Source organism: Cebus imitator, unplaced genomic scaffold, assembly GCF_001604975.1.
Source record: "Cebus imitator isolate Cc_AM_T3 unplaced genomic scaffold, Cebus_imitator-1.0 Scaffold27, whole genome shotgun sequence".
In the NCBI taxonomy this organism is placed as follows: domain Eukaryota; kingdom Metazoa; phylum Chordata; class Mammalia; order Primates; family Cebidae; genus Cebus; species Cebus imitator.
This window is the reverse complement of record NW_016107342.1, coordinates 6,810,541-6,832,563: the sequence shown is the minus strand read 5'-3', so window position 1 is coordinate 6,832,563 and position 22,023 is coordinate 6,810,541. Positions and strand designations below refer to the sequence as shown.

Below are 22,023 nucleotides of genomic sequence, written 5' to 3'. Positions count from 1 at the left end.
CTTTGATAGTGTTCTATCCTATTCTAGGATAACTATTTGATAGTCAGCAATACCTATTTCCTTTTTTTTAGCCCCTCACCTCTCCTGCTACCACAACCCACCAGCTATTTCTTAATAAAATGTCTTCAATATATTTATTTCCAAAAGTATACATTCTAAACTTAAGTCCCATTAGCAGGTGTCAATTGATCTGTTTACAATTCATCTAGTTAGAATCAATGAAGGTGACATGTAACAAATAAGTTGAAATTTATGTTAATGCATTTTTATTCCTAGTCTCATGTAATATCCATGCTTAATAACTGATTTTTGTTTTTGTTTTTTGTCATTTTAGGCGGTTCAGGACCATCATCCTCCATAGCCATAGCGGGCACCAACCACCCTGCCATCACAAAAACAACGTCTGTTCTTCAAGATGGCGTCATAGTCACCACCGCAGCTGGAAACCCACTGCAGAGTCAGCTGCCCATTGGGAGTGATTTTCCTTTTGTTGGCCAGGAGCACGCACTTCATTTTCCATCCAACAGCACTTCAAACAACCATCTTCCACACCCCTTGAACCCCAGCCTCCTCAGTTCTCTACCTATCTCTTTGCCAGTGAATCAACAGCATCTCCTAAACCAGAATCTATTAAATATCCTCCAGCCTTCAGCAGGAGAAGGCAAGTCTGAGATCAACCTCCACCCTTTAGGTTTTCTCAACCCGAATGTAAACGCTGCTTTAGCTTTTCTCTCCAGTGACATGGATGGGCAGGTATTGCAGCCTGTTCACTTTCAGCTCTTAGCAGCCCTGCTTCAGAACCAAGCCCAAGCAGCTGCCATGCTTCCCCTGCCATCTTTCAATCTGACCATCTCAGATCTTTTGCAACAGCAAAATACCCCTTTACCCTCATTAACACAGATGACAGCCCCACCAGACCATTTGCCAAGCAATCAGTCAGACAACAGCCGAGCTGAGACCCTTTTAACCAGCCCCCTGGGGAACCCTTTACCAAGCTTTGCAGGCAGTGACACTACTTTTAACCCCCTGTTCCTCCCAGCTGTCACTGGGGCCTCAGGATTAATGACCTTGAATCCCCAGCTGTTGGGAGGTGTCCTGAACTCGGCATCGGCCAACACCGCTAATCATCCAGAGGTTTCCATAGCAATCTCCTCCCAGGCAACCACTACCACAACCACTACATCATCAGCAGTGGCAGCACTGACTGTCTCAACACTTGGTGGGACAGCAGTGGTGTCAATGGCAGAAACATTGCTGAATATATCTAATAATGCTGGGAATACACCTGGTCCAGCTAAACTCAACAGTAACTCTGTGGTGCCACAGCTACTTAACCCTCTACTGGGGACAGGTCTACTTGGTAAGTTAAATTTTTTCACAAATTTTTTACAAAAGAAACGTTTTTCTAATTCTATTTTCTCCTTTTTAAAAACTCCATTTTGTCACACTATTTTTAAAAATGTTTTTGTTATGTCACAGCTTGCTTAAGGAACTAAATATAACAACACCCACACACACCATAGTTATACAAACATGAGTGACTTTTTCCTTTTTCCCCTATTCTAGCAAAACTAAATATCATTTTAATCTGCTTTCTCTTCTAATTCTGATGCCACTTAAACCTAACCTACCCATCAACTCTTAAACCAAGTAGTCTTATTTTTCAAATAATAAAGCACAGGTACATCTTTAAAGTAACTTTTATTTGAATTTTAGTTGGTGTGGCATCACAGGGTTAGTATGAGCAGCTGCACTGTGGATGGAAACAGATTGAGAAAGTGTTTTCCAAGTGAACCCTAAATAAATAAAAACTAAATGCTTGTCTAGCAAAACAGGAAGCAAGATGTAAAAACATGCAAAGCTAAAGCTTGCCCAAGTTCAAGGGAACAGGCAGCCCCTCTAGCTTCTACTAGATTTCCTCAGTCAGTATTATTTTTTGGCCTTTGTGGCTTAAAAACAAAGTGTTTCATCTGTATTATCCTACCACAAAATAGTTAGAAAATAATGCCAAGTATATTTAACCGATGAATGTATGTAATTATAACATAAAGTGTAGGGATGGTGTCCATAACATCTGGAAACAGCCAAATGTGCATGATGATGTCAATGGCATCTTCAATGTGTAAAAATAATTTGTTTATTATGTTTTTTGATTTTATGGATACCTTTATAATATAGCATAATTAGTTCTATTTGACATTGAAATCTTTGTAGTTAAGTAACCTAGAAAGCATTACAGATTTACATATTTCAAATTACAGGACAATTTCTATGACATTGTCCTCAAGAAAATGTCAGAGTAAATTCAAAAGAATTTCAAATTTTGAATATAAATTTAGTTATTAATCTTACTGATTATATAATATTTATTTTAAATGATTATGACAATGAATTCTTTTCTATTGTTAGTTTTCTTTCCAATTTTAATTTCAGGTAACCAACCTTCTACTGCAAAACAAAATGCACATTTCTAAGCCAAATCAATGATTTGATGTGGAATATAATTATGGTTTGAGAGCTAAGTTTTGTAAACAAGGCCTGATCAGGCTCACTCATTTTAATTATGTGGTCAGATACGATTGCTAAAACATTGTAGGACTAATTTCAACCTTTAATTTTAGGTGCTCTAAAATAGATCTAAAATCTAAAAATGGCTCAAGGAATCATATGACACAGAAGCTCAATATGTAAGGACTGCTTAATGAATACAGCAAAGACTAAGTAGTCATTCCAGGTTATAAAATTTAAAAACTAATTATACAAGATAAAACTAAATAATAAAGCTACTCTTTCCTTACCACTCAGTAAGTCTTTCAGAAGAAAGAAAGAAAAGCATTACCCAAGTAAGCATAGCACTTAGTTTTTGTTTCAGGAATTATCAGGTACAAAGAGAGGCATAGAATCTCTGAAGAATCACATTTACTTATATTTTATGTTTTTCAAACTGTAGGTGATATGTCATCAATAAACAATACTTTGAATAACCATCAACTGACTCATCTACAGTCGCTGTTAAACAACAATCAGATGTTTCCTCCAAATCAGCAACAGCAGCAACTTCTCCAGGGGTACCAGAATCTCCAGGCGTTCCAAGGACAGTCCACAATTCCTTGCCCAGCTAACAATAACCCCATGGCTTGTCTGTTTCAGAACTTTCAGGTACTCTCCTCCCCTGCATCACTTTCGAAGAAAACAATGTCTGGGTTTGTTTAAACACTTCATGTGGGGGAAGGGGCAAGAAAAGTAGGTTATGTGCCCTTTCCTCTATCTACTATTATCTCTCAATCATGAGTATTGTTAAACATTCCAGTCTTTCGTGTGAAGGTTTTCTTTTTTTGTTTTGTCTGAAGCATCTCAGCAGTTCTTTTAGAGCTGTTAGTAAAAACTGATCATGCGACCTTCATAAACCCTTTTGTCATTCCTCATTGCTCTCGTGACTGAGACTCACCTCCTTCGCATGCCCACCTGTCCTCCCTCTTCAGCCTCAGCTCTCACCACTCTTTCCCTGGCTTCAGCCACATGGTCTTTCTTTAGTTCCACGAAGTGAATAAATTCCTGCTAGATCAAGGAGATAGATGGAAAGAGCAACACTAAATCCACATAGGAGGAAAATATTGATTTTTTTTAAGAAATAATCTTGGGGTAAAGAAGGCTCTTTCAGCATGACAGAAAACCAAGACAGTCAAAAGGAAAAGTAATAGATTTGAATACATAAAAATTTAAAATCTCTGTGTAATCAAGGATATTCTAAACAAAGCTAAAATCAAGTGACAACCTGGCAGAAAATATCTTCCTAATACACACTAAATAATTAACACCTAATTATGTAAAAAAAAAAAAAACTCCTACAAATCAGGAAGAAAAAAGATAATGATTATAAAAAATAGCAATAGATATGAATAGACAATTCACAGAAATTGAAAGATAAAGTATTAATAAGCATATGAAAATAACAACAGAGTTAAATAAATTATGACACTAATGTGTCCATCAGATTGATGATATCCATTGCTGACAAGGGTGCAGAAAAATAGATTCTCTCAGATTACTATTGGTCTGATTATATGCTGATACAGTCCTTTGGAAGGTAATTTGATAGAATATCAGATTTTTAAATCTTTTGACCAAAAATTCAGCGTTTATGTATTAATATCTCATTTTAGAGAAATCTTCAAATGTGAACTAACAAGCACATATCAAAATGTTCAGTGCAATATAATTTATGGTGTCAAAAATGTTATGAACCACTGAAGTCTCCATCAGTAGGGAAATAAATATATTATGGTACAGTATATCCATCTACCTAGTGGTTTAGAAAATTAAGTAGACTTATATAATCCGATATGGAAGATCTGTAAGACTGCAAGACTCCAATTCTGTAGTATTGTAGAACAGTACTTTTCAATCTGGAAACCATGAACATAATCATATGCTAAAGGAAAGACCCAGAAATGTAGAACATCTTTATGTTCAAGGTGTAATAAATAAGGCAGGATCCTTGAGGAGGGGGTGTGGGATTCAGAATCTAGTACCATCCCATTTAGGTTGAAAGAAAAAAGGAGGGGAAAGAGGAAGGAAGGTAAGAAGGATGCGCTTCAGTGCTGGTTACTTCTAAGAAAGGAAATAGGACTGCAGTAGGGTGAGAAAATGTGAGTGTGGGTGAGAAGTAATGATGAAGAAAACTAGTATCTTTTTTGACAATGATTATACTTGTGTGTGTGTGTGTGTGTGTGTGTGTGTGTGTGTGTGTGTGTGTATCTTCCATAGTAAAATAATTTAGAAAGGAATAGGAAGCACTCAACCGTGTCACTAAAAAAAAAAAGATAGGATAAAGCCTGAAGAGAATCCATTAGATTTAGCAATTAGGACATCATCAGTGACTTAGTGGAATGCAGTTTTGCTGAAGTGGTGGGAGCAGGAGCCAGATGGCAATATGGAGGAACAGTGAATGGGATGTTAGGAATTAAAGAGTATAGATTAAAGTAGTAGATTTTAGCTGTTCTTCACACATGCACACACACTATTGTATGAGATGGTAGGCTAATTTGTTTCACTGTAGTAACCAATTTACCATCTATATATGTTTTCCATAACATCGTGGTTTTAACCTCAAATACACACAACAGAATTTACCTTTGGAAAAAACAACTTTGAAGAACATGAGAGAAATAGGGCAGTGCCCCCAGCAGGGGTTTGGGGACAGGATGAATGCAAACTTTAATATATGTAAGCCATGAACATATCATGTGCTATAGGAAGACCCAGAAAAGTAGAAGAGATTGAACAAAAAGAAGGGAAGGGATAATAAATAAGACAGGATCCTTGAGGAGGGGGCTTGGGATTCAGAACATAAATAGAGGGTGCACCCTCAGAGATCAGAAGGGACCCCTCTTATGGGAAGCAGGACAGAATTTAGGACAGGTATAATTCCAGAGAAGTCTGCTGCCAGGGGGGCAGGGAGTATCACAGTATAAGAAATTACGAGAATTCTTGCCTGATGGGCTTTATTTTCTCTATTATGTAAGGTCACCTAAGAACAGTGGGAGATGGTGAAGAAGTGGATGAAGATTTCAATAGTTGTGGAAAATGAGTGATAATTAACCAGAAGATCTAGGATTGATGGGCAGCAATAAGCCCTCAACTGAGGTTGGAAGCCACAAATTGCTCTAGACAAATACTCAGCATCCTCACTGTAGATGTAGATAGGGCGGGCAGTTGAATTGATCCAAGATTGGGATTTTGCCTGGTAGGTGTAGACAGGGTGATAATAGCAAGAGAGAGGTTGATGTGCTGACAGATTGCAGGTTCTGGATTAGGGAAGGATGTGAAGAAAGGGAGAGATCATTGGGGAAAAAAATCTGAAAGTCCAAAGTATCGAGGGTCTAGAGCAGTCATTCTTAGATGGTGTGGAGGTTGCGGGGGTGGGTGGTAAAATTAGAATAACCTTGGGCACTTTTTCAAACTACCCTCTGAAATTCTGATATGCTCCCCTGGTAAGTATGCTCTCCCTTCACCACTTTCTAATTGAGAATCACCTGTGCAGACAGTCATTGCCACTATTGATAGCATGGGGATGCGGCCTGAAAAGATTGAGGAGCAAGTATTACTACCCCATCTGAAAACTAGTGTCATGTTATTGTTAAGAAGGGAGTTTATATGTTTTGTTTTATTTTATTTTATATTTCACTTAGTTAAGTGGAAACAGTAAGTTAGAAACCATTTCAAAATCTTTTTCCTTTGCTGATTTGATTACCTATGACTTGACTCTCTTTTTGCATTCTAAATTCCAAGGACCTGTAATTGCAAAGACCACAAAATCAATGGAGTCATCCCACCCTGAGTACATTTTGTATCCAACCACCTCAAGTTTAATTTTTCTAGAGAATGCTTTGCAATGATAATTTTAAAAATCCATTGAATAATTTTAACCAAAGAAATGGCATGCAGATATAATCAAGACATATGCTTTCCTACACAAAGTGATTTTTTATTTCATTTCTTGAGTCTTGTTCTTTATATTTCCTTCCTTGTTATATTTGTTTGTCTTTTGGTAAATCTTAAAATTGTAGTCTTTCTCTTTGAGGCCTTCAAAATTATTTCTCTTTCTCTCACTGCTTCCTGTCTATTTCTTCAAGGTGAGAATGCAGGAAGATGCAGCTCTCCTAAACAAAAGAATAAGCAGTCAGCCTGGGCTCACAGCACTTCCTGAGAATCCAAACACTACACTTCCACCTTTTCAAGATACACCTTGTGAGTTGCAACCAAGGATTGACCCGTCTCTTGGTCAACAGGTGAAGGATGGCCTCGTTGTGGGTGGCCCAGGTGATGCTTCTGTAGATGCCATTTACAAAGCAGTTGTCGATGCAGCCAGCAAAGGAATGCAGGTTGTCATCACCACTGCAGTCAACAGTACAACTCAGATCAGCCCCATTCCAGCTCTGAGTGCCATGAGTGCCTTCACTGCCTCAATTGGTGACCCGTTAAATCTCTCCAGTGCTGTCAGTGCGGTCATTCATGGACGGAACATGGGAGGTGTTGATCATGATGGTAGGCTGAGGAATTCAAGAGGGGCTCGGCTGCCCAAGAACCTAGACCATGGGAAAAATGCGAACGAAGGAGATGGGTTTGAATATTTCAAGTCAGCAAGTTGCCACACATCCAAAAAACAGTGGGACGGGGAGCAAAGCCCCAGAGGGGAGCGAAACAGGTGGAAATACGAGGAATTTTTAGATCATCCAGGCCATATCCACAGTAGTCCTTGTCATGAAAGGTCCAACAATGTCTCTACACTGCCATTTCTGCCTGGGGAGCAGCACCCAATACTGTTACCACCAAGAAACTGTCCAGGGGATAAAATTCTAGAGGAAAATTTCAGGTATAATAACTACAAAAGAACTATGATGAGTTTTAAAGAGAGACTAGAGAACACTGTGGAAAGATGTGCACATATTAATGGGAATAGACCTCGACAGAGTCGGGGATTTGGAGAGCTGCTAAGCACTGCAAAGCAAGACCTGGTCCTAGAGGAGCAGTCTCCAAGTTCCTCAAATAGTTTGGAAAGTTCTCTGGTCAAAGACTACATCCATTACAATGGAGACTTTAATGCCAAAAGCATTAACGGGTGTGTGCCTAGCCCTTCAGATGCTAAAAGCATTAGTAGTGAAGATGACCTAAGGAATCCAGACTCCCCCTCTTCAAATGAATTGATACATTATAGACCAAGGACGTTCAATGTGGGCGACTTGGTCTGGGGCCAAATCAAAGGACTGACTTCCTGGCCTGGAAAATTAGTAAGAGAAGACGACGTTCACAATTCATGTCAACAAAGCCCCGAGGAAGGGAAGGTATACCAATCTTTATCCATTGTCAAATACTAACCTTTGTTCAGATATCAATTATTGGTTTTTGTTATCATCACTTTGGATTTTTTGGATTTGAAATTAGGATTCTTCATGACTCATTGAGGTCTCACAAGCTTCTGGAGCGTAAAATGAAGAGGGGATGGTTATAGTCACCAAAATGTCATATCAACAAGGGGTGAGTTGTAAAGCATTTATAGATCACACTAGGGCTCAGGGTGGCTGTAAGCCAGGAACCAGATTTCCAGAATTTGGTCAACTCTGCCTTCCCTCTCTACATTTACCTACTTCTTCATTGCATACACAGAGGAGGAAGGCAAATGTCAATGACTGGGGGAAAAATCTGGTAGCCTTTGGAGGTCCAGGAGTGTGGCAGGGGTATGGCCCTCCCAGGCGACGGGTGCGCCAGGGGACGGCATCTCCTCCATGTGCTTACGTGTGGCACACAGAGCTGGGAAGGGGGCACAATCTGGGTGGAGTTTCAGCTGTTTCTGGAAGCAGCAGGTAAAGTCCAAGTTCAGAATGATGTCTCCTTTCAGGAAAAGTTCTGGGCCTTTAAAACATATGGAAATGTTTAACCCCATAGTCTGGTTCTACTTAACACAATTAGATCATATAAATTAAATGGAAACTTCTCCATGAAACTACCGTTCAATTCAAAAGAAATTAGTAGGGGTCTTCTGGGTTTGTTTTTTTTTTCCTTCCTCTCACAAAAATGGTGGGATTGGCTCACTAGGCAAGAAGTATGCCGAGTGTTTAAAGCAGATAGAAAAATTTATATCTGACCAGGAGGAGATAATTATGCACATTGCCCCATATGATGAAGAAACATACAATTTTTCATCCTCTTAGGTAATAAAAATTACTCTTACAGGTATATATTATTCTCGTAAAGCATGTATTGTATAAAGCAATCTCTGCTCAAACTTTCACTGGCACTTAGGTTTAATGACAGGAAACCAGAAGCATTTTGCCAGCACAATAAAAGGATTGTCTTTCTCCAAATGACTAGAGGGTCCTAAAACCTTGCTTATAATGCCTAATATATACTTGTCAGGATACACTCTGGGCATAATGTTTGTACATTTGATAAGAAAATGAATTCCATACCCCTATTCACAAAATATTTTATTCTCTATGCTCTCTGAGATCAAACATTCTTTAGGTTGATAAACCTAAATATTTTTGACGGTTTATTCAAGAAATAATTAGAAACAGAAAAATTGGGCTTTTGTGATATAAATGGAAGTTCTACAAATACAAGATGTAGACATTGAACTGTTTTACAATCTCTGTGCAAACTAACTAAGTCTTTTTTATGTGCCATTTTACCAAAAGCTTAACTAAAAAAAAAGATTATGGCCTTCCTCCCTGGAAACATTCTTCCTGTCCTAAATGCCTTGTCTAAATATCTTTTTATGCCCTTAGGAGAATAAAGGCACGTACTTTTAACACATTTCACATTAAACAATGGTCTAGATCTTCTGATTAATCTCTGTTCGAAAACTCCTGAGACTGAGGTATTCACTGATGTTAGGGGAGATGTACTTTAAAAAAAGAATCTAAGAGTCCAAGAAACATTTATTTTTCTTCATTTAAATAAGCAAAGTAGTATGTAGTATTCATTCCATTACAAAATAATGAATTTTTTTAATCCAGATTCTTCTTAATTTTGGCAATAGATGAATCATAATAGGAAACATAAAATTGTTACTGTAAATTCATATATTCCTCCTCTCACTGGCTGACCTTGTAATTTTGCATTCTCAAATAAAAACCTTTATATCAAGATATACTATACATTAAAAGTATTTTTAGTAATTCAGAGAATTTAATTTAAAGCACACATTTAGAGGTAAAAACTGAAAACATGCAATAGAATATTCATGATAATACATGAACATTTATCTATCATTTAAAAAGCAGATATAACAGCCTTACAAGCTCTAAGGGCTCAACATTTTTAAAAACCTCTGATCTTTTCAGGACCTACAACGCCTTTGCACATAAATAAACTAAGTACTACTTCACAAACATTCTTGTTTCCTCTGTAGTTCACAAAAGACTTCCTAATACGTTATTTCGTGATGCTCCGTGAGTCAAAGTTCTCATTTTGTTAACACCAGAAAAGGTAAAATTTCAAACACAGGTCTGTCTGTCTTCAAGCCAAGTGTCTGATATATTGATCACCGTAGTTCGTGAAGAAAAAAATTAAACTATGTTCAATACCTGTATAAGGCAACACATGATGTTTTTCAGAAAGATATCTAGTGGGACACTTTTTAAAATTTGTATTCTTATTCCGGTGAACCAGTTTTGATGTAATTATATTTATGTAGAACTCCTTAATGCCCAAGAATGTTAGATAAAGCCTTATGCATTAAAAACTAAACTTCTGCTTCTAGAAAGGTAAGCATTGCCTTAGGTTACCTTCTATATACCATGGCAATGCCTGACGTTTTTATAAAGTCCAGAGCAGAAAGACAGAGACTAGTGTCAAATTTGTTTATTATCGTAAAACTTTTCTAATTCCACCTTGCTAATGTAGAATGTGGACTCATTTTCCATAGTGTTTATCTTTGTGGTGTCTATGAAGAAAAAATTTGCCAAACAATTTTCTTACATTATCATTTTAAACTTTCCTAGCTTAGCTTTCATTCTACTTCTGTGTCCACCAAAGAATCCAAGATTCAGATCCCACCAAATAAAAATCTATGTTAACACAAGTTTTAGAATAGATTATTACCCCCCACTCTACCCCACAATGTATCATTTATTATATTCATTTACAGGCTTTGTTCTCAGCAAACCACTCCAAATTCTTTATAGAAGCAGGCAAAATAGAAAGTATAGATAATTCATTAACAGGATGGAAGATTACTGTTTCAAAACAAGCTGGGTGCCTCTCCTATTTTCAGGTTGCGTGGTTGGTCTCTGGTCTAAGGAAGTCAATGCTGTGTGACCAGAACACTGATATTTGCCAAGGGCTGAGACCTCCCCATTGTCAATACGTTAATATTTTAGCAGACACTGTTGGTCATAATAGTAAATGACTTGGTCAGCTTATGAGCTTAGAAAAGCCTTTTTGGTCTTTGGCAGGATATTAAATGTAGCAGATTACTGATACGCATTAGACGTGTTCTGTAGTTTCTGAGATGATTTTCTAAAAGGTATGGTTTTTAGATATCAAATACTGTAAAAATACAGTCTACAGAGAACTAGAGAAAAAGCAAGGTGTAGCAGAAAGAGGCATGGGTTTGGGCACTCTGATGTGAGCCTAATCTTAGCTCTGCCAGTTACCTAAGAGGTCCTGGTAGGTATATTAATCTCCTAGAAGCTGCAGGCTACTCACCTCTCAAGTGAGATATTAATTTCTATTCAAAACGATGCCTTAAAAATTCAATGAAATACTGTAGATTATTATCTAGCACATCAAAGAAACTAAGTAAATATTAGCCTTCCATTCTCTGCCCTTTATGTTAGACAGTCTTATTAATTTAGGTTCCAGCATTATGGAATTGTGGTAATTTTACCTTAGTTATTGTTTACCTCTGCATTGTCCATGTAAAAAGGATTTATTAACCAGGTTGAGAGTTAAGGGTTTAAGGATTATATTCAATGAATGAAATAATTCATAACTATCTTTATGAATTTCAGCACATGTACAAATTGACATATCGAATTATAAGTTAATGTTAGCTGTTAATTTCAAGCAGGAGCTCTACTTGAAAGCATTTTATGAGCGGGGTGCAGTGGCTCACGACTATAATCCCAGCACTTTGGGAGGCCGAGGCGGGAGAATCACGAGGTCAGGAGATCAAGACCATCCTGGCCAATATGGTGAAACCCCATCTCTATTAAAGATACAAAAAATTAGCTGGACGTGGTGGCGCGCCTGTAGTCCCAGCTACTCGGGAGGCTGAGGCAGGAGAATCACTTGTACCAAGGAGGCAGAGGTTGCAGTGAGCCAAGATCACGCCACTGTACTCCTGCCTGGGCGAATTGCCTGTATGTATTACTTTCCTAAGATTGAAGCTATGTGACAGTATTGGAGGATATTATGTGCCTTGTATTATACCACTCAGGAAGTGCTATCTCTATCCTAATATGTTTTTTCCCTTGGTTAGCAGTTTGTTATAAAGTGCATTCTGGGAGATAGTTATACTTGTTCTAAATAACTGGTTCCAGTTTCTCTCTGAACCATGAACCCTTTATTGTTCGTGGCTCAGTGACCAAGAATAAGACCTCAGTGCTGTGCTCCAGAACATAGCCATAGCCAAACAGATTCACTTCCAGATCTTGGCATAATGTTAGGGAATTATTGGGAAGAAAAATGGCTACCTCTGATATTACACCTCTATGCCTTAATATGAAAATATTTTTAAGCCTATGCAACTATGGGGGAAATGGTTATCTTTATGTACTTCTTTCAATAACTATTTAAATATAGAGAAAATGCTCTTGTTTTCTAAAATATATTTTAACAATTGTCATCTGTCACCTTTGATTTTATGTTAACTAGCCTAAATGGGTTGCCTCTCAAGCAGTAATAATCAAAAAATAAAATTTATATTTTTTTCTGCATAGATTATTTTTACTTTTTGAACATCCTCTCATTGGTCTTCATATATCATTGCTCTTACATTTGATGTATATTCTGACCCAAGCCAAATTTAAGAAAGAATTTATTACTAGACTGGCACCAAAATGTTTCTTTTCAAACAAATGACTATTGTTGGACAGGTCCAGAGACACCTGCTTACCAAGAAAAGGTCTACATCTCTGTGCTACACTCCCTGATTAAATGAAGACATGTTTTTCAAAGCATTAGTAGGTAGGGTGTTCCTTCTTCAGAATTACTTTTTGACTTTTTTCCAGACAATAATTTCTGGCAAGTAGAGATAAAAACAGCTCTCTGAATAGTCATTCAAAACTGACAAAACTCATCTTTATTAAAACTCATAACCAAATTTATTTGGGGGCAATAGGCTTTCTGCATGTCAGTTCAGCATCACACACACACGTGTTTTGACAGCATGGAGCATAACCAGAGACAACCTACCTCGCATTCTGGGGGTGTGTAACTTAAAAAGTGGAGCCCGGGGAACTAACTTGGGAGGTGCGCCCTCCTGTGATGTTCAGACGTTTTACTTTGAAGTACGTTCTTTCTGTGTTTATCAGTGTTAGCCGTTTGTATTCTTTGGTACTATAATTCTCTGTTGAGAGTGTTCTTTGTGTATTCACTTTACCTTATATATTTTCTTAACCACTGTTGGAAATGAATCCTTTTCTCTGTACCACAACATCCGCAATATTGGGGTTGCATTTTGGCTGGTGGCGTGACAGAGGCAATCAATGCCCTGTCAGCACCAGAATCTCCTTGAAAGGGAGCAAAATCGTTTTTCAAAAGTAATAAGAAAGATAAAATCCAGACCAACAAAGTGAATTCCTGATCAGAATTTGAAAGATAATAAAAATGAAAAACTAGCAAAGATCACAAATGTGAATATCAAGAAAAAGACTATGAGTAAAACAACTGTAAACTTTACTACAGTGAATTCTGAAATATTGTGAGCTTTTTTCCTGAGCCAGATTAAAGAGGAATAGGAGGCCTATCTTCATTTGCACAGGTAACTGAGCCGGACACAGAGTACATGAGCTTGTTCATACAATTTCAGATAGAAAGCAGGAAATAGAATCCCAGGTCTGAGGCAACTATATGCTTCTGTTACATTAACTTTCAACATTGTTTTCTTAGAAATTGCAACTTTATCCAAAACATTTAATTCTATCTATGTGTTGTGGATTGATGTGCAAATTGTTGTCACATTTAGAATAGATCTACCCCCATCCTGTAGTGTAGTTCCCCACTGCTTAAAAACACTGCTCTCCGAAGTGAAAAGGAAAGAAGCACCAAAAAAGGCCTCAGATAATGCCACTGACTAAATTGTGATCATGAGAGTTTGGTTAGTTCGTTTAAAAAATGGAATTCATCTAAAGGAATGACTAGAACTCTGCCATGGGAACTATTGTACTATTGTTGGAAAACAATTAGGTTCATCCTTTCTGTCACAGGCGAATAAACTTTTTACCCTAAATTATTTCTCATTTAATATTAATTCCCAGTCTTTAAAAAATATTGAAATATTGCACTTAAGTTAGCAGGAATTTTTTCAGTTTGAAGATGTTATTCTTTTAAAAAAGTATTATTCTTAATATTTACTATTTAATAAATGTTTGATAATGAATCTAATAAATGCCTCATATTTGCTTACTACTTCAGAACTGTGAATTTCCCAGACTTCAGCTAAAGCTGCATATTATATGTATTATTTACTTAAATTTTTTATTTAAATGTATCAATTAATTTATTCAGTCAGTAAATATTTATTAGGCACACTTGTACTAGGCACTATTCAAGCCACTTTTTAAATTTAAACAACTTTAGTTTTATTCTAGGATATCATAATGTTATTTGTATTTTTCTAAGATAAATTTATATGACTAATATAACTATTCAAATATGCAAAGGGGGCTGGGCACAGTGGCTCACACCTGTAATTTCAGTGCTTTGGGAGCCTGGGGTCAGAGGATCACTTGAGGCCAGGAGTTCAAGACTAGCCTGGGCAACATGAGGAAACCCCATCTCTACAAAAAATTGTTAAAAATTAGTGGGCATGGTGGTGGGCACCTGTGATCCCAGCTACTTGGAAGGCTAAGGTAGGGTTATCACTTGAGCCTGTGAGATCAAAGCTGCAGTGGGCATGCCAAGCATGCCAGGCATGGTGGTACATGCCTATAATTCTACCTACTTGGGAGACTGAGGCAGAAGGATCACTTGAGTTACAAAATTCAAGGTTACAGTGAGCTATATATATACATATACAGTGTGCTATATATACGTGTGTGTGTGTATGTATATAGGTATACCTATATACGTGTACCACTGCACTCCAGCCTGGGTGACAGAGTGGAGACCTTGTCTCTAAAAGAAACTAAGAATATTTAAAGGTTTGTCCATGTTTTACCTAAAATAACTTTGTATACTACCAGTGGCACTTTGGACTGCTTCGGTGTTGATAAAGCACCTTCATGTTCGTGGTCTTTTTAGATCCTTTTAATGACCCATAAAGATGTGCAGAATCATCCCCATTATACAGATGAGAGAACTGAAGCTTGGAGAAGTGGCATTCCTAAGAATACAAATCACAGGTAGTTAAGCCAAGTCCCAACCCTGGTCTTCTATTCTAAGTTTAGTACTCCTTACATTATACCATTACGCAACAACAGGACTTTGTAGAAATGGAATGGGGAAGTAAAGAATGAAAAGGGGAGCTTGAGGTCAACTGTCATCTCTGTTATGAGATCTGTGATGTGGCTAGTGCTCCATGATTCTTTGACGTTCACAACAGCTCTGCTTCAGCAATAAGGAACAGAAAAGAATTCACAAAAAGAGGTGTTATCAAGATTAAAGCCTGCGGAAAAATTTAACATCATCTCCAGTTAACCAGCTCTATTTAAAAGTGATCCAGGATCACTGATCCAGGTTCTTCGAATATGTACTATACCTGTCTTTCACAGGTTGGTTTGGCGGCCTGAAAGTTTTATACCTTCTTTTGTCAGACTTAAAGTTTCTTCTGAGATACATGAGGTCCCACTGTGCTGACACCAAATCAAAAACTTAAATAAATTACCAAATGTGTAATATGGGCCTTCTGAACAAAATAAGCAAATAAGCAACCAGAGATTCATTCTTGTTAAAAAAAAAAAAAAAAAAAAACTCTTAATCATCCATCACATAATAGTATCTGGCTTTATGAATATGTTTCTATCTGCACTGAACAAACCATAAAACGGTTTATGTAGAAGAGTTATTATAACTAGAAATTTTAAATGAAAGAAGAGTTTTTAATAGTCAAAAAGTGTTGGTAGGGCACAATGGCTCACGCCTTTAATCCCAGCACTTTTGGAGACTAAGGCAAGCAGATTGCTTGAGCCCAGGAGTTTGAGATCAGCTTGGGCAACATAGTGAGACCCCTGTTTCTACAAAAAAAAATTTTAAAAATAGCTGAGCATTGTGGCACACACCTGTGGTCCCAGCTACTCAGGAGGCTGAGATAGGAAGATCACTTGAGCCCAGAAGGTTGAGGCTGCAGGATTGTGGCATTGCATTCCAGCCTGGCAAACAAAGCAAGATCCTGGAATGAACGGAAGGAAGGGAGGGAGGGAGGGAGATAGGGAGGGAAAGAAAGAAAAAGAGAAAGAAAGAAGAGAAAGAAAACGAAGAAAGAAAGAAAGAAAAGAAGGAGAAAGAAAGAAAGAGAAAGAAAGAAAGAAGAAAGAAAGAAAGAAAGAGAGAAAGAGGAAAAAGAGAAGGAAAGAGAAAGAAAGGGAAAGAAGGAAGAAAGGAAGGAAAGAAGGAAGCTAGGAAGGAATGAAGGAGGGAGGGAGAGAAGGAAGGAAGGAAGGTAAGTAAGAAGAAGGAAGGAAGAAAGGAAGAGGGAAGGAAGGAAAAAATATTTAACATTTAACACGTATATTTATACATGAATAAGTGGACTATGAATACATATAAATTCCAGGTAACTTTATGATTCTTAAATGGCATGAGTAAGGAGTTAGACCACGATGGCGAGTACTATTAGTATCATTGTTACCGGCATGAAACTGTGTGGACAGATGAGTAAAGATAAATGATAAAGCCCTCCCCTAAGTTCTCACTAAGAGAGTAAAATAATTTATGATACTCCTGGTTTGTAATTGTACAAAAATACAAGATTATAATTATAGATGAAAGTATTATCTTAGATTACTTCCTCCTTTAGTGTAAGTTTTATAAAAATATCTGTGTGTGTTTAACCTTTTTAATGTTACATTTATGTATTTGATTTCCTGGTACTTTTTTAAATTTACAAGTTAGCTAAGTAGTTTACAAGGGAGTGTTCATTAAATATGATTTCTATTTAACTAGAAATTGAATTTATTTTGTTATTATCTGGTACCATTTTTGGTTGGTATCTTTAAAGTTTCTTGAATATTTTTCAAATGTATGATTATTTCCCCAGAAAACACACTCTTCATATATATTTCACAGTACAGTAAAATGCTAAAATCCTGAAACAAACTAAACTTTCTTCTGAATATGTATGATCTTGTTATACCAGAAATGCACAGTGGTATATATCTTATTTATGTTTAGTTTCAGAAAGACTATCTTTGCTTTCTTTTTCGAGGTCATTTAATTCTTTATAAATAATATAGTTTAGTATAAGTTTATTACAGCCTTAGAGGCAGATTTAAATGACGAAACCATGGTAGAGTATTAGTTCAGGAAAAAAAATTCCTGGAAAATTATTTAAGCATAAAAAAATTTGAATATAAATTTGGCCAAGTTGTCATCTAAATTTTGTAGAAATACAATTTTAAATAATTTGACCTAAATTTTTGAGTGTGCCTGTGTGTGTATTTTATATACATATGTGTGTGTGTGATTTTATATATATAAATGCTATATATATAAAATGACTGTATATTTCAATATTTGTTGGAGTTGGTATCCTGGAGAGAGGTTGAGCACTTTGGAGTCAGACCTGAGTTTCAGTTCTGGCCATGTTATTTAAATGCACCAAGCCCCACCTGTAATAATACAAAAGTAATACTAGTTTGCAGTAGTATCATATTAAATGATAAAGTAGTGCCTTTTACATAGTATATACACAAGAAATGTTTTTACTGTCCCTTATTCCATAATTAATTAAAAATAAAAATTGAAGACTCAAAAAAATAGTTTGACCTAACTTTGTTTTTTAAATTAAGACCAACAGGGTAAGTTTTAATTGGCTGTGTCTTGCTTTGTTTCATTGTGAATCTGCATTCCGTGACTTGATCAATCCCTTCTGAGATTCCCCACTACAAAGTCTAATAGAAGTTTGTTATATAGCACAGCTTCTTTCCTGCTGCTAAGAAGCTTATTTAAATATAAGTGGAGTCATTTATTGATTACAAAAATGTAATAGGTAAAACGTCTTTCATATCTTCTTCGTGTGAGTGAATACAAGATGGAGGCTAATTGCTAACATGAAATGTGAAAGTGCATCCGGCACATTTTTTTTTTTAAAACAACACTTGGTTACATTCAGCTCACTTTAGCTTTTCCAGTGGTACCAGCAACCCAATAGGACACTTTTCTTGATGTGAAGTGTTATTGGAACAAAGTTGTATCTTGTACTGACACACAGTGAATTGGGTATGTATGAACTTATGTGTATAAGACATTTGGATTCCTTCGGGCAAAATACAAAAACATGAAAAGGAAAACGTTTCTATTATTTGACTGTTTTTCTCACTGGATATTAGAAATGCTTGTTTTCAGACTTAATAATGACAGCCTTTTGTTAATCATAATTGTGTTCTAGATTTGAAGGGGACATAGAGAAGTTATTTCTAAGCAACATTCATGAGTCAATCTTGAAGTTACAAAGACAAAAAATAATAATTTCCTTGCTTATTAGTGTTTATGTATTTACCCATGAGGCATTTTGTTTAACTCTGTATTTTTATATAACAGTGGCTTGGGGTTTGGAGGAGAAATGGGGGTAAAGTGGCTGGATTTTACCCCAACTCAATGACTGAGGTACTTGCCTTGAAACTACGCTTACACAGCAACCAACACTATTTTTACTTAGATTGTGTATGCGTGTGTGTGTATGTGTGTTTACAGAATAAAAATAGCCATATTTTTCTAAAAGTGTTTTTATTCCCAAGTCACATAAAGCTTTCCATTATAATTATTAATTGTTTTTATTGTGGGGAGGTGGCTTCAAGAACCATGATAGAGATTCTCAGGGGTGTGTGGCAAGGCTGCACCCTCCCCACACGCACACATATCCCACCACACTTGGTGACTGACTTCTGTTGAAGTAGCAGACCACACACAGACTGGCAGCGATAAAGCAAGACAGGACAGAGGACACACCCACAAGGCATAGCAACACCCTCTTCTCACGTTTTATGGCCTCTGCAAAGCCAACTGTGTACTGGGTCATGATCATTGCTGTATGCTAGGATAAGTATTCAACAAGACTTATCACATCTTAATTCTCACAGCAATTCTAGCAGGAAGGTAGGTATTATTGTCCTCATTTTACAGAGGAGGAGTCTGAGGCTCAGAAAATGTGTTTTACTCCTACTAGGAAGTGAAAAGGTAGGATTCAAACTTTGATCTGTTGGCTCCAAAGCCCATTCACTTCACTAATTACCGCTCTTGTCTTCCCCTGATACTGATATCACAGTAATCTGATACTACAGATTTGCAGTTGCTAAGAAAGTGAGCCAGGATCTCTGATTTTTATGATGTTGGTGAGTTGAAGGTTGTTTAAATTCCAGGTGTTATTCCCAAAATATTATTTTCAAAATGTTGACAATTTTAAAGCCAAACAGCTTTTCATGTCTGTTGATGTTGCAGGCTGGAGCCACAGAATCAATCTCTAATGAGGACAGAAGATTTGACAGGGCAGTGAAGGTTAAGGCTCCCCTCCCCTCCAGTGCAGCACCTGCTAGTATGGCAGGAAAGTAAAAACCGAGTTTAACAATTGCAGGTCTGGGTAATGTGGTTTGGTCTTCATACCTTCACTCAGGTGGAGCCCGAGAAGTTGAAGACACTAACAGAAGGTTTGGAAGCCTACAGCCGTGTCCGGAAAAGGAACAGAAAGTAAGCACTTTTTAAAACTTTCACTTTATTTTTCAAGGATATAATTTACTGTTTTTCCAACAAAAGGATAATGAAATCTCACTGATTCTGTCCATGTTGTGGCCTGCCTAACTAAAGTTTAATATTTACCAACAAAGAGGACCATTATAGACAAGCCGAATTAGTGATTACACAAAAAAATTCTCTAAACAATTTCTGTTTACACTATGTGTAATATTTGCCTCTTCTCTTTCCTCATTACCTGCATCTCTATTCCTCTCATTTAGTGGAAAATAAAAAATAATATTCTTAACATATAGCAATTAAATAGGCTCTGAAAGTGTAGTGAGTCAATCCCTTTGCAATTCAAATACTTTCAGGGGTAAATACCCCTAGTCGTATACATGCAAATAATTTTGGGAGATTATTTGTCAAAGTGATGCTAAATAAAGGTTTTTTTGTTGCATCAGCATTGTGGACTTGAAAGTAAGCTTTCTTTGGAATTATAACAAGAAGTTGAATTTCAGGCCAGTATTCAAGTTTTTCTAAATCTTTGTTTTCTGAGTAAATGTAGTATGATGTAGTGCAGACAAACAGATAATATTAGAAACACAGTTTTTACTGTGATACAATGTACATTCATATATCATATTGAGGTAGAGAACTACAAGTGTGCTTCTCTGTATGTACCTAGACAGCTATTTTAAAATGTGTAAATTGATATACCTGTTCAGTTGCTATAATAATTTCCGTGTTATCAAGCAACCAGGAATTATATATGAATTAATTTTTATTCATTTACAAAATGATCCTCACATTTCCTTCCAAATATTAACACATAGGCTTAATGTTTTTATATATTATCGTCTTTCTAAAAATACCATTTTAACTTCTGTTTGTACATTAAGACTTATAAAGTGGAGATCAGAATGATTCATAGTGGATCTTGCATAAAAGGCTTATATAATGATATCAGTAATATCTATTAAAAAGCAATGTCTTTCCCTTTTGGTGTTTCCCATAATGCTGGCCAGAGGCATAATTTTAGAAGTTAACGAATCTTGGGAAGACGCTGCACCTCAATAAAAGGTCTCTGAAAAGATGACAGCTACAAAGGGCAAACCCCTACGTCTCTATGTCCTGGACTCCTTTGGAAGGCAGCAAATTGGTACTAATTGTGTCGAGGGCCAAACGAATTGCCAGATAACATCCCTCTAGTCCTGATGAGGAAAACAGGGATCAAGCTCCCTTCCACTCTTACTGAGGCACACTTGCTGTGCAGAGCTTAGCAACAAAATAAAGCCACTAAAATTAATACAAGGTCTGGATAAAAGGAGGAAAATTGCAAATTACCTACATCACAAATTTGCATTGGGCCAGTTGCTGTAAAATATTCAACAGTACCCATTTCTTTGGTGTAAAAGATCCCTAAAAATGTTTCCTACAGTGCAACATGCCAGATACTTGGATTATGTACAAACTAAAGTTAATAACAGAAATAAAATAACTCTTCCAAATATTCAAATACAGTCCAAATATTCAAACGCATTGCCTTGAAATGAGCTGGATTTTCCCCATGTGTTTGTAATTAAGCAATTTCTGAAAGGTAATGAGTAACAAACCACAATTTAAAATTTTTTCTTCAAAGCCAATTTACTATTTGCAGTAAATTAAGGTGGGTGCTATTTAAAGGAATTCTCCTCATGATAACCATAAACTTAGAGTACAGATTGAAGAGGTAAAAGTAGAAAATACAAAGCTAACGTTTATAAAAGGAACTTTATTTACCATACTATTGTCTAAGCAGACAGATTTTCCTTTTTGATGCCCAGTAGAATGCTTTACATTTTGCACATGTAATTGCAAATTCATCATTTTATTCTCCCAGTCACAAGATGGGCCAAAATTACTGAGCCCATTTGCAGATGTGGACACTCAGACTCAAATAGTTTAAATAATTAGTTGAAAATCCCACAACTGATAAATTATATGTTGAATCAAATCATTTTTTAATTTAGGCATTTATTCTCAATTTAAGGAGACAAATTTAGCAAAAAATCTGTGCCAGGAACAGTGCTACAGTTCCTAAAGCTCATTGTTTAGTAAAAGAGACAAATGCAGAAACAAATAATTAAAATGTTAAAATTGCAATGACAGCAATATATATACTATATTTTGGGGTCATAGGGAAAGGGCAGGTAAAGGAAGGGATTCTAGAGGAGTCAATATCTGCCCCAAGCCTTAAACACTACCTAGGCATCAGCCACACAAAGGAAACAAAGACCAAGATGTGATGGTATAGTGTTTAGATGAGAGCAGCAGTTGGATTTGGGGGACAGTAAAATATCAGATGGAAAGTTGTAAGAAGGACACACAGGAACCAGATCATGAAGGGTCTAGTAAGGGCCAGTAGGATATTTTATTGTTTTTGAAGTGCCTAAAGGGGGCAGGTGGTTGGATTTTCACCTTAGGTAT

The 22,023-nt window shown here is 36.7% G+C and overlaps 1 protein-coding gene across 5 annotated transcripts in view; it reads left to right on the top strand.

Annotated features, from left to right (window-relative positions):
* The window catches only part of MBD5 (methyl-CpG binding domain protein 5), a 486,298-nt gene that overhangs the window by 451,943 nt on the left and 12,332 nt on the right, over positions 1-22,023 (top strand). For 4 of the 5 annotated variants that reach the window (XM_017523152.2, XM_037736599.1, XM_017523150.2 and 1 more), the window contains 4 exons: positions 335-661; positions 2,951-3,159; positions 6,636-7,844; positions 19,496-19,569. In XM_017523152.2, coding sequence (XP_017378641.1) covers positions 335-661; positions 2,951-3,159; positions 6,636-7,844; positions 19,496-19,569 — 1,819 coding nt within the window. Of the gene's footprint in view, positions 1-334; positions 1,361-2,950; positions 3,160-6,635; positions 7,845-19,495; positions 19,570-22,023 lie in introns of all 5 variants that reach the window. The other variant, XM_017523149.2, reaches the window with a different exon arrangement.